This window comes from Rhincodon typus, chromosome 38 (assembly GCF_021869965.1).
Source record: "Rhincodon typus isolate 14 chromosome 38, sRhiTyp1.1, whole genome shotgun sequence".
NCBI lineage: Eukaryota > Metazoa > Chordata > Chondrichthyes > Orectolobiformes > Rhincodontidae > Rhincodon > Rhincodon typus.
Window position 1 is genome coordinate 7,911,223 of NC_063369.1, and position 12,539 is coordinate 7,923,761.

General features: G+C 45.4%; 1 protein-coding gene across 2 annotated transcripts in view; it reads left to right on the forward strand.

Moving 5' to 3' along the window:
• Positions 1 to 12,539, forward strand: part of zgc:158403 (tetratricopeptide repeat protein 39A) — an 85,846-nt gene that overhangs the window by 67,325 nt on the left and 5,982 nt on the right. For both annotated transcript variants that reach the window (XM_048618106.1, XM_048618107.1), the window contains 5 exons: positions 2,147 to 2,238; positions 4,181 to 4,301; positions 7,644 to 7,755; positions 11,065 to 11,179; positions 11,277 to 11,393. In XM_048618106.1, the coding sequence (XP_048474063.1) occupies positions 2,147 to 2,238; positions 4,181 to 4,301; positions 7,644 to 7,755; positions 11,065 to 11,179; positions 11,277 to 11,393 (557 nt within the window). The remainder of the gene's footprint in view (positions 1 to 2,146; positions 2,239 to 4,180; positions 4,302 to 7,643; positions 7,756 to 11,064; positions 11,180 to 11,276; positions 11,394 to 12,539) is intronic.

Genomic DNA, 12,539 nt, shown 5'->3' on the forward strand with positions numbered 1-12,539 from the left:
TAGATGTGAGCCCCTAAATAACACAGTGTGGAGCTGGAGGAACACAGCAGGCCAGGCAGCATTAGAGGAGCAGGAAAGTTGATGTTCTGGGTCAGGACCTTTCTTCAGAAAGACCCTCCTTCCCTGTCATACATTTTTTTATAGTGCCCAGAATGACTTCTTACATTAAAGGTGCTACATAAACATGGGGAGGCGATGGCCTAGTGGTATTATTGCTGGACCATTAATCCAGAACCGAGATAATGTTCTGGGGACGCGAGTTTGAATCCTGCCATGGCAGATAGTGGTATTTGAATCCATTAAAAATCTGGAATGAAGAATCCTAACGATGACCATTTATCCATTGTTGGCTGTTAGGGAAAAACCCGTCTGGTTCACTAATGCCCTTTAGGGAAGGAAACTGCCATCCTTACCTGGTCTGACCTACATGTGACTCCAGACCCACAGCAATGGGGTTGACTCTTAACTGCCCTCTGGGCAATTAGGGATGGGCAATAAATGCTGGCCTAGCCAGTGATGCCCTCATGAATAAAAAACACCAAAATTAATGTTGGAAATTCAGTGGAAATGCCTTTTCCACAGTCAGTGGTGAGAATGTGGACATTACTATCACAGGGAGTGTTAAGGGTGAGTTGGACTGATACATTTTAAAGAGGGGTCTGGCGGGGGGAACTGGATAAACACGAGGGAGAAAGGAAGAATTTACCGATAGGGTGACATTGCAGGAGGACATTCATAAATGCTTCAGTGTTGCTGAGGTCAAAACCCAGGAACTCCCTTCCAAACACCACCAACAACAAATGTGTCAAAATCCTAACTCATGCTCGAATGTGTTCAGCGTGCAGCTTCCACTGGTCTTGGGTGGGGCAAGGAATTATACAGGATAACGACTCTCTGGGAGAATTCAGTCCTGCCCATCTCTGTCTCGAATAGGCCTTGGAGGGTTGTTCATGTTTGGAATTCTCTGGCGTAGTGAGACGGGAGCTGGGACACCGACTTTATTCCAGACTGTGTTCAGCAGACTTTTCTCGTCAACAAGGAAGGGAAGGATTACGGGGATGGGGGCAGGCAGGTGGAAAAATAACCACAATCCTATCAAAGGACAGGGTAGCAGGCTTGAGAGGGCTGAATGGCCACCTCCTGCTCCTTTAGTTCGCTGTTCCTGGAAGACAGCCCCCAATCTTGTCTCTGTTTTAAAATGGGACATCCTTTGTTCTGAACTGTACCCCTGATTCTAGCTTCTAGGATATGTTTCAGTAAAGTACAACTGGGTGGCTTGCTGGGCCATCTCAGGGAGCAGTCAAAAAACCAACCACCTTGCTTTGGGATTGGGGCCACAGAGGCTGGACTGTGTAAGAATGTATAGCAGGCGTTTGCTCTTTTAAGGGAAGGGTGAGAAGAGAAGTTGAACGCTCGGTGTAAAGTGCAAATGTCTAGTAACAGCAAGATCCAACTCTGCCTCCACCATCCATCCCTGCTGTTGGCTATCCTGTTTAAACTCTATCATCTTGAGTGCTACAGTATGGAGCTGGAGGAACACAGCAGGTCAGGCAGCATCAGAGGAGCAGGAAAGTTGACGTTTATCTGAAGAAGGGTCCCGACCCGGAACGTCGGCTTTCCTGCTCCTCTGATGCTGCCTGGCCTGCTGTGTTCATCCAGCTCCACACCGTAATCTCAGACTCCAGCATCGGCAGTTCTTGCTATCTCATCTTGAGGCCTTTTTTTTAAAACCCTGTTTACTTCAACACCGTTTATGCAGGGGGTCAGTTGGCTGGATGGATGTTTGCAATGCAGAGGGACACCGACAGCATGGGTTCAATTCCAGCACCAGCTGACAATACTGTGAAAGACTCTCCCCTCACCTGAGACATGTAACCCTCAAGTTAAACCATCACCAGCTAACTCTCTCTGTCTCTCTATCTCTCTCTAATGATTATAGTGACTTCACAGTTTTGTTTATATATCCAACGTGTCACTTTGAATCTATGAACCTTCCAGAAACATCTACAAATTTCATTTGAGTGCCCAATTATGATGTGAGTGGCAAGGAGAAAGATAAACACAAGCTATTTACCAAGCTATTTATTGAGCAGCTTTCCTCAAAGTTCCAGAGTGCCCTACAATGACTAGTCCTGTTCTCCCCCAGGCTATGTACGTCTACATGAAAGCTGCATACCTGAGTATGTTACCTGCACACGAAGCAAAACCCTTCGGGGACGATGAGGTCGAACTCTTCAGGTGGGTCAAATTCCCAGAGGATATTTCCCTCCATCCCACGGATAGAGTGAGTTGTTTCCACTTGGTGAATTTCCATGCCCCCGTGGATATATATACTTATGCACCAGCAACCTGCTGCTTGGGTGCAGCCATTTGTAAAGCTTTGACACCATTTGGAGAGTTGACTGAGTTGTGCCAGGGCAGTTTGTTCCCTGATGGGCTGAATGGGGTACTTCTGCATGGTGAAAGGACTGTGGTGAATGGTTCTCATTCACCTCCACTTCATAGGTGAAGTATGCAGATTGACTCAACACCAGTTGTGGACTGAATGGATGTGACATTAGTGCAATATTTGACATACTGGCAAAACTTTGGCATCATTTCACACTGTCTTGCTTTGCTTAAGTGCATTAGATGCATTTGATTTCTTTTTAGTGCATTTAGAAACTCACTCAGGATTGTTCAGCAGGTACTGCCCAATCATGGAATTATATCTAATAGTGGACTTTTGATTTTGCAAGGGTTGGCTCATTGGGTACAAGCCAGACTCTGCCAACAATCCTGAGTGAACTTCTCAACCAGCCTGCTCCTGCAAAACCAAAAGTCCACTATTACATGTAATTTGGTGATTGGGCAGTATCTACTGAACAATCCTGAGTGAGCTAATAGCAGCACCAACAACCAATTTGAGATCCTGAGTTGAGCCTGTTATTTTAGCTTGTTTATACTTGCTGGAAACCACATATACAAGGTCACTTTCTCTCCAAACAAAAGGAATATGTTCAAAATTTGCATTTCTTTTCAAATTATCTGCAAATAGGGGGAATCTATGTAGTTCCTCATTCCTTTCTCCAGGGCAACACCTAAGCCAATCAGAGCTGATTTTAATATCTATTTGCACCCTGTTCTTCTCTAACAGAAATTGTTGTGCTGTTTGAAATTTGGTATTCTTGCTCTTTGTCCTGATGGATGCAAATCGAAAAACTGCAGCAGCCTGTCTCTCTGCTTAGTAAGATTTATCTTCCTCACGTACCTGGCTTAAAATCATTTTTAATGTTGCCTCTTTCAGCATCATTTCACTCCTTGAGTGTTACCAGCTTCACATGAATGAAGGTGCTGTAGGACCTGACCTGACCTGGTTAGGAGTGACCCTCCTCTGTCTGACTAGTGGACCCCTCCCTCTGCCACATCTGTGGCTGAGGTCTTCACAAGGGAGTCCCCCTCCACCCCCAAACATACCAGGCCCCAGACTACACCCCCCACCCTACACCCTACACCCTACACCCTGCAGTCACCGCCCTCCAGCGACATCCTGAGATGGAGAGCAGTGGAGCTGATCTGTAGAAGGCTATCTACTGCCAAGCTTGGAAGCCACTTCTCCTCCCTCCTCTCACCCTCCCTCCTTTCTTCCCTCCATCCCTCCATTTTCTCTCCATCTCCTCTCCTTCCTCCCTTCCCTTCTGTCCTCTCCTTTTCTTCCTTCCTTTGTTCATCCACCTCCCTCCATCTTCTCTACCTCCCCTCGCTTTTCTCCTTCTTTCCTTCCTCACCTTTCCTTTCTCCCTCTCCCTCCCTCTTCTCTCCCTCCCTCTTCTCTCCCTCCTTCCTTCTGCTCTCCCTCTCCCCCTCCCTCCTTCTCTTACCCCTCCCTCCTTCTGCACCCCCTGTCTCCTTCTGCTCCCCCTCCATCCCTCCCTTTTCACCTGTTCACTCTGTCCTCTCCCCTCCCTTGCTATTCCTCCCCACTTTTCCCTCTGGGACACCTTCCTGTGTGAATCACTTTTCACTCCATGTTGCAATTCTCAGGAATGCGACCCTGACTTTAAGTGAGGACACAGCCTTGAACACAGTGGGTGCAAAGATATCAGCAACATGCAGTTTTAATTGTCTCTGTCTCTGTAATGTTTATTTGTGTTCTTGGCGAACTGTCAGTTTAAAATCTATTTTCTTCTCTCTCTCACAGACAAGTACCCTTGCTGAAGCAGAAGATCGCTGGTAAGTCTCCCCCCACTGAGAAGTTCGCTATTCGAAAAGCCAGAAGATACAAGTCCAACTACGCTGTGAGGCTGCCAGTACCAGCTCTGGTGAGTTTATTCCCAATACCTTCATGAGCCTGCACTGAGGGAAACTTCAATGAGGAGACCTGCTTATAGAGAGGCCTCCCTTTTAATTCCTGGGAGCTCAGTGACTGTGTAGGCGGAAGGAGCAAAGGCAGACTGAGAGAGACTAAAGTTGTTTGCTAATCAAAAAAAAAAGGAACTGCGGATGCTGGAAATCCAAAACAAAATTTGTTTCAGAATTTGCTGGAGAAACTCAGCAAGGTCCTGGCAGCATCTGTGGAGAGAGAAACAGAGGTAACCGTTCTGAGGAAGTTAACTGACTGGAAATGTCAACTCTGCTTCCCCTCCACAGAGGCTGCCAGGACCTTGCTGAGTTTCTCCAGCAAATTCTGTTTGTGTTAAAGTTGTTTCCCGTTCGATCCTGGGACGTTGTGTGTAAGGTGTGCTTCTGTGAGTGTGACAGTGTTATATGTGACAAGTGTGTGGTACAGATCTCTCTCAGTTTTGGCATGAGCCTTCGATGTTGGTGTGGGGGTCTTTGGTTACTCACCTGGGCAGCCTGTGCCTTCCTGGAGCCCGAGCCAGTGCTGAGTTACCTCTTCAGTTACATTCCTTTCCCTGTTCTCCATCAGATAACATCTGGTGCTGAGTCACCCTGCACCCCTTTTGTGCAGGGTCTGAGTCGGTCACCCTAGTGAACATAGAGTAGAATCCCTACAGTGCTGAAAGACACCATTTGGCTTGTATTGACCTCCTGAAGAACATCCCTCCCACCCCACATGGGGTTTATACCATGGCCAAACCACCTAACCTGCGCAGCATTGGTCTGCAGGAACACCTGGAGGAAACCCAAACAGACACAGGGAGAATGTGCAAACTCCACACAGACAGTCGACCAAGGCTGGAATCGAACCTGGGTCTCTGATGCTGTGAGGCAGCAGTGCTAACCACGGAACCACCGTGCCCGTTACCTCCACAACTGATTGGTTTGCAAGGCTATTTCAGAGTCGACCAACCATTTCTGTAGGAACCAGCATCAACTGGGGACAGTGCAGTCAATCTTCACCTGTCTGGGGTAAGGGTTCAGGGGTGAAAGAGAAAATAATGTATGCCAGCTTGGCTTTGCCAATGACCTTCTCCGCTCTGTCTTAAGAGTTGGTTCATAATCCAGCCTGACCTTTCAGCCCTGTCCTGAGGGTGTGCTGCACTGTCAGAGGAACTGTCAATAGTGAAACTCCCTATCCCAGAGGCTGTTATTGACCCCGTCAGTATTTGCAATGGTTCAAGAAGGCACCTCACTGCCACCTTCTCAAGGGCAATTAGGGATGGGCAATAAATGCTGGGCCCAGCCAGCAACACCCACACACTATGAAAGAATACAAACAAAATGCACCACAGGAAGGGTAAATATCTGTGTTCCTTACTCCTGAAAACTAACAGAGCTTGAAATAATAAATGTCATCATTTAATAATGCTGTAGAACATAACTTTAGAGACCTACGCGCATAACCATCTGAGTTTAGTTGGAGGACTATTTATGTGGTTGATTTACAATCTGCAGACCTCTGAGTGCTATGCCACAGGAACATAAGAACAGAAACAGGCTATTCAGCCCATCAAGCCACCCCTAGATGATGCCTGATCATCTCCTCAATGCCATTTGCCTGCACAATATCCTTAGATGCAATTACTCTCCAGAAACCTATTGATCTCAGTCTTGAACAATGACTAAGTCTCCCGTGGTCCTCTAGAGTAGGGAATTTCAAAGATTCAACACCCTCTGAATGAATAAATTCTTCCTCCTCCTCCTCGTCAGTCCAAAATGGTCTGCCCCTTATCCTCGGCTTATGTCATCTGTCTCTAGATTCACCAGTAGAAGAAACATCCCATTTACACACTGTAAGAATTTTGTAAGTTTGAATGGGTTCCCAATGCCTACCTCTTTTACGCTTTTCTTAAACTTTTTACTGCCTGAGTGGTAATTCACATGTTTCTGCAGAATTGCATACAATTCCAGAAAGGGGGTGTTTTAATAAGTTTTATCATTGGTATATCTTTCCAAAGAACCAATTTATTATCGAATGCGTCTCTGTGGAATGCACCGAAATATCTTTGTGGGTTTATTTCTGAACTGATTTAAAGTCACCGTTAATTATTAATGCCTTAACATTAATTTTTTAATGTATCGTAGGCAATCAGAGGACACGGATATAATCTAATTGTTAAAAGAAGTTATGGAAAATGATGAGAAGACTTTTTTAAAGTAGTGAGTTACTGTGATCTGAAATGTGCTGGCTGAAAGGGTGGTGGAAACAGATTCAACAGGAACTTTCAAAGGAAATTGGATAATTGATTGTAAAGGAACCAGTGGAAGGGCCATGAGGAGAAGTTGGGGGAGTGGAATTAAATGGATGTCTCTATTCAAGAAGGCAGCATGGACTTAGTGGGTTGAATGACCTCCTACTATGCTGTATAACTCCCTATACAGTTCAGTGGTTACTGAACTTATGCGACTTGTATCCTCAATTTAACAGGAAAATGCTAAAGGTATTACTTTTACGGTCCAGAGAGAAATAGATGAGTTTAGTAGTCCACAGGATTTCGGGGAGGTGATGGCCAAAGCGGTATTAACACAAGACTATTAACCCACAGACTCAGATAATGTTCTGGGGACTTGGGTTCTAATCGCACCATTGGATAAATTGAAGTCAATTTTAAAAAAAATCTGGAATTACGAGTGAAATGATGACTATTAAACTTGCTGTCAATTGTTGGGAAAACCCATTTGGATCACCCATGTCCTTTTAGGGAGGGAATCTGCCATCCTTACCTGGTCTGGCCTACATGTGACTCCAGACACACAGCAATCTGGTGGAGCTCTGACTGGTGCTTGGGCAATTAGGGATGGGCAATAAATGCTGTCCTAGCCAGCGACACCCTCATCCCATGAATGAATAAAGAAAAACTGTGAGGCCATCAGATGAGACCCTTCCTTGTATTGAAAGCATACTAAGGGAATTTAGGGTGTGGTGTTGAGGGGAGTTGGTAAATTTTATTTATAGCTCATTAAGGATTATTATACATTTTATATGTTTCTAAGCAATGTGCAGATCGCACTAGTTTCCAAGTGTGTGTTGCAAAATACCTCTACAACCACAACATGTATGAAATTGCCTGTTTACATTACTCTGAGTCTTCACCCAGGCATAACCAATCAAGCAAAGTGGGCATAGATTGGTTAGCAAACTCTCAGAATCAAACACGGACAATTGAACTCTTCAGGGACAAGAAACCTTTTAGAAAATAACCCCTCTAAGCGTCACTTTTCTCCTCTTAACACCCTTACCCTTACCTCCCCTCCAACAGGAAATGATGTACATGTGGAATGGCTTCACAGTCATCGGTAAACAGCGGGATCTTACGGAAGAAATGCTGAGAACGATCAGTGAGGCAGAGACGGCGCTAGAGCAAGCAGCACGTACGTACTGACTGGCACTTACACATGACGAAGGTCATTATGTTTAGAGCCTTGCTCCCTGTCGGTTTAAGGCATCCCAAGTTACATTCTATTCATTGAAATGCCCTCACTATTGTGCAGCTAATTACACCAGCCAGTGGCTGCACAGCAAGATCCCACTGAGGGGAAGCTGCTGACTGACGATGGAACTGTGGCTGCAAATTCTGGAGACTCCCATAGAGTTGAGTTATTCTTGGGTTGATATCCCAAATGAACATCCAACTGCAACACACTTGTAAGACCATCAAAAACCAGAGGCAGGAGTAGATTCAGCCTTTCAAGCCTATTCTGACATTCCTTAAGGTCATGGCTGACATGATTGTTGCTTTAACTCCACCTTCCTGACTGTGCCTCTTGGCTCCTTGTTTGATCTGTCTAACTCAGCCTTGACTATATCCAATGATCCTGGCTGCACTGCTTTGAGTGGAGGAGAATTACAAACACCAATGACCATCTGACGGAAGAAACTCCTCCTCACCTCCATCCTAATTGGGTGACTTCTTATTTTGAAACCGCACCCCCCTAGTTCTAGGTAGCCCACCACCTTCACAAACATCTTACCAATAATGTGCTTACCAGTGCTCACTGAACGAGGCCACTCTGCACCTTCTCTGTCAAGGAGCTATCCAGTTAAGTCTCACTTGTCTGCTCTCCCCCACCATGTTTCTTCAGTTTAACCCTCCTTCATGTAATTGCAGAATCTGAGGTTGCCCTCGCTTCAGTTACCCATCCTGCATCACACAGTTCACACCACCAGCTGGTCAGGTTTGGACCTTGTGTCCAAATGTTTGCACTGGGTGTATTTTCTTTCCTGCAGCCCTCCCCTTTCCAGTCTCTGCCTTCCCCTTCGTGAAAGCTGCGTTTGTCTTCAGAATGGAAGCGAGAAAAAAAACAGAATGTGCCTCTTTCCATGCCCTCCAGTAGATTTAAAAGAAACAACCAGTCCAAAGCTTTAATCAGACTCCTGTACACTCACTCTTGGCAAAGTTGAACATCATGGAGCTGGGGAGATGGTGGTGTGGTGGTAAAGTCACTGGGCTAGTAAAGTAGAGACTAGTACTGAGGGGACTGTGTTCAAATCCTGCTGTGGGAGTTAGTGACACTCAATAAATCAGGAGTTGAGAAGTTAGTCTCAGTATGGGAACCAGCAAGCTTCCATCACATGTTGTTAAAAACCCATCTGGTTCACTGTCAGGAAGGTTTGCAGCAGCGATTGTTAATTTTTAGATCTGAGATTTTTTTGTTAAGCAAAAGGGGTATAGGCCAGTGGCATATGGAAAGGCCACAGCCATGATCTCATTGAGTGGTGCGAAATATGCTCAAGGGGCTGAATGGCCTACTCCTGTTCAAATGTTTCTATGAAATGTGCCTTTCTCACCTGGTCTGTCCTACATGTGACTCTAGACCCACAGTAATGTGGTTGGCATCTAGGTGCCCTCTGGCCTGAGCAAGACGCCCAAGTTCCAGAGCAATTGGGGATGGATAATGAACAAGACCCTGTACTAGTGACCTCCACATCCCGCAAGGTGAAACCGAGGCACATTTTATATTGTCAGAATCATTTGGACAAAGAGCTGCTTTTATGTTCAGAATTATGAATTATGAGAAGTAAATGCCTTCACACACAAGATACCTTTGAATACTGCTACGAAAAAATAGAACCCACTGAAAGTGCATACAAGGGTGTCTGATACTAGCTTTGGGAAGTCCTGTTAAAAAGCAATGGTTGAGGAGGCTAGGTGGATGAACTATGGTCAGGGTAGAGTTTCGTGGATAGGGAGAGAGAGGGGTAGTTCTGGATAGAATGCTCTTCAGAGGGTCATTACAGACTCGATGGGCAGAATGGCCTCTTTCTGCTTTGTAGGGATGCTACGATTTATGTAATTCTAGGGAATTGGGATTGACCAAGTTTAAAAAGGATTTTTAAAAAAAAATCATTCATTCATTGGATGGGGTGTTGCTGGCTTGTTATTGTCCATCCCTACTTGCCCAGAGGATAGTTGAGAGTTAATCATGTTGCTGAGAGTCTGGAGTCGCATATATGACCATCATGAGGGGCATAGATAAAGTGAGTACAAAGGTCTTTTCCTAGATTGGGGGGATTTCAAAACTGGAGGGCATAGTTTTAAGGTGAGAGGAGAAAGATTTAAAAGGGACCTGAGGGACAATTTTTTCACTCAGAGGGTGGTGTGTGTATGGAATGAACTGCCAGAGGAAGTGGTAGATGCAGGTATAGTTACAACATTTAAAATAAATTTGGACAGGTAAGGTTTAGAGGGAATTGGGCCAAACACAGTCAAATGGGACTAGTTTAGTTTGAGAACCTTGGTCAGCATGGACGAGTTGTTTCAATGCTGTATGACACTATAACCAGGTAAGCGATAGTAGATTTCCTTCCCTAAAACAGTAATGAAATCGGTGGGGTTTTCCCCTGACAATTACCATTTTATTTCCAGCTTTTAGTTTGATCAAATTCAAATGTGAAGATTTGGCATGGGGGGGGATTTGAATCCAGACCTGAGGTTCTGGATTAATAATCTGGTCACATTACCAGTACACCAACAGCTGAGCCACCTGTCCTTCCAAGTGGAACCATGTGTTACCTGTGACGGCTTCAGTTTAATACCTTGGCCACAAGATGGGCACCTCTGGCAGGGTGGCATTCAGCGCTGCTGGGAGCGTCAGCCTGTAGCTCATGCTCAGAGTGGGATGCTAAGTCCTCTGGCTCCAGCGAGGTTCAACATTGGGAGTGATCACTGTCTAATTGCCTCTCTCGCTGCTCGGACTGAGATCAGCCCCGTTTTCATTTCTGCAGCACTCGCTTTGCAAGTGATATTTCTAGAAAAACTCGGACTGTTTTCCCTAGAGTGGCAGAGCCTGAGGGGAGGCTTGATAGAAGTCTATAAAATTACAAGGTGCATAGTTAGGGTTGACATTAGAATCTTTTTCTCAGAGCTGAAATGCCTAATACTAGGGGGCCTGCATTTAAGGTGAGAGGTGAAAGTTCAAAGGAGACATGAGGGGCAAGATTTTTACACAGAGGGTGTTTGGAGTAGGGGTAGTCGTGGAGGCAGATACATTAGGGGCATTTAAGGGACTTTTAGATAAGCATATGTATTGAAGAAATGGAGGGATATGGACCAATGGCAGGCAGAAGGGATTTGTTTACTTTGGCGTCAGGTTCAGCACAACATTGTGAGCCGAAGGGCCTGTGCTGTACATTTCTACGTTGTATATTCCTTCAGACTAACTTCCTGTCCTTCTCCTTAGCTAATGACTACCTGACGGATGACAGGTGCATGGTGAAACTCTTGAAAGGCTTATGCTTGAGGCATTTGGGAAATGTCTTGGAAGCTGAGCAGTGCTTTGTCTACATATACCACAAGTGAGTACAGGGGTGTTGGGGGGGAGGCGGCTGTGGATGTAGCTATTGTAGAATTGAACCGAAAGAAATAACCTCCTCACCCTTGGTTCACTGACAGTGAGAAGAACATTAAGTTTGACCACTACTTGATTCCAAATGCACTTCTGGAGCTCAGTCTGCTATATATACAACAGGCGAGGAAAGAAGAAGCTATTAAGTGGCTGAGACGAGCAAAGTGAGTACTATGGTGGTGTGGGATGTCAGTCTTAGAAGCACAGGCCCCTTTAAGGGTTATCCAGAAAAGCTCCAGAATTGATTTTGAGAACAACGTGCTGCTCGTTGGACTTTGGGGAAAAAATAAAGGCTGCATTGTGAAGCTCCTCTTCTGGCACAGTTGTAGTGTCCCTACTCCTGGACCAGGAGGACCGGGTTCAAGTCACACCTGCTCAGAGATGTGTAATAGCATCTCTGAACAGGTTGAACATGTAAAATCGGTAATATAAAGAAAAAAGAGCAGTATTGTGAAGGCTGTCTTGTGGTGCAGTGGTAGTATCCCTACCCTTGGCCAGGGAGATCCAAGTTCAAGTCCCACTTCCTCCAGAGGTGTGTAGTAACATCTTTGAACAGGTTGATTAGAAAATATAGATTAATAGAAAATAAAAGAGCTGCATTCTGCAGTGCTTTATCTCCCCTTCCAACTCTCTCTTGGTTTATCCCCTTCTCTCCCTCCCTACCTCGGCCTCACTGTCGATGGTTTGCATTCCCATAATAGGCTTCACTTGTTAAATATTTGAATGGCTACACTGGTGGTAGTTAAAAGATTTTGGTGGTGGGAAAGTCGTTGAGTTGTTTGTGATCACACTTCTGGGTGTAGGAAAAAAAAGAGAAGAAAAGGAACTGCATTCTGACAAGCCTCTTATGGCACAGTGGTAAAGTCGCTACCTCTGAACCAGGACACCCAAATCCCACCTGCTCCAGAGGTGCACAATGACATCACCGAACGGACTGATTGGCAATTAGTTTTTAAAAAGCTGGATTCTCTTGGCCGTTAACAGGTCTGTGTTGTGGAGGGTTATAGCCACTGACAGCCTGCCCCTCTTCTGTGGCTGCATCTGTGCCTGGGTGTGCCAGAGGAGAGAGCAAGCTGTACCACACATACCCCTGATGCCTTTAGCTAGAGGCACTGAGCGTTTTATCTTCCTTTCCCACTTCATTTTGACTTGGCCCCTTCCCTGTCTCTCCCACCTTTTGATGGTTTCCATTGCCCTTAACGGGTTTTGCATGTAAATTTTTCAGTTGGAAACACGAGTGATTTTACCGGTGGTGGTACAAAAAAATAAGTACCGTGGGTGATTGGGTGATGGCGAATACAAACATTCAG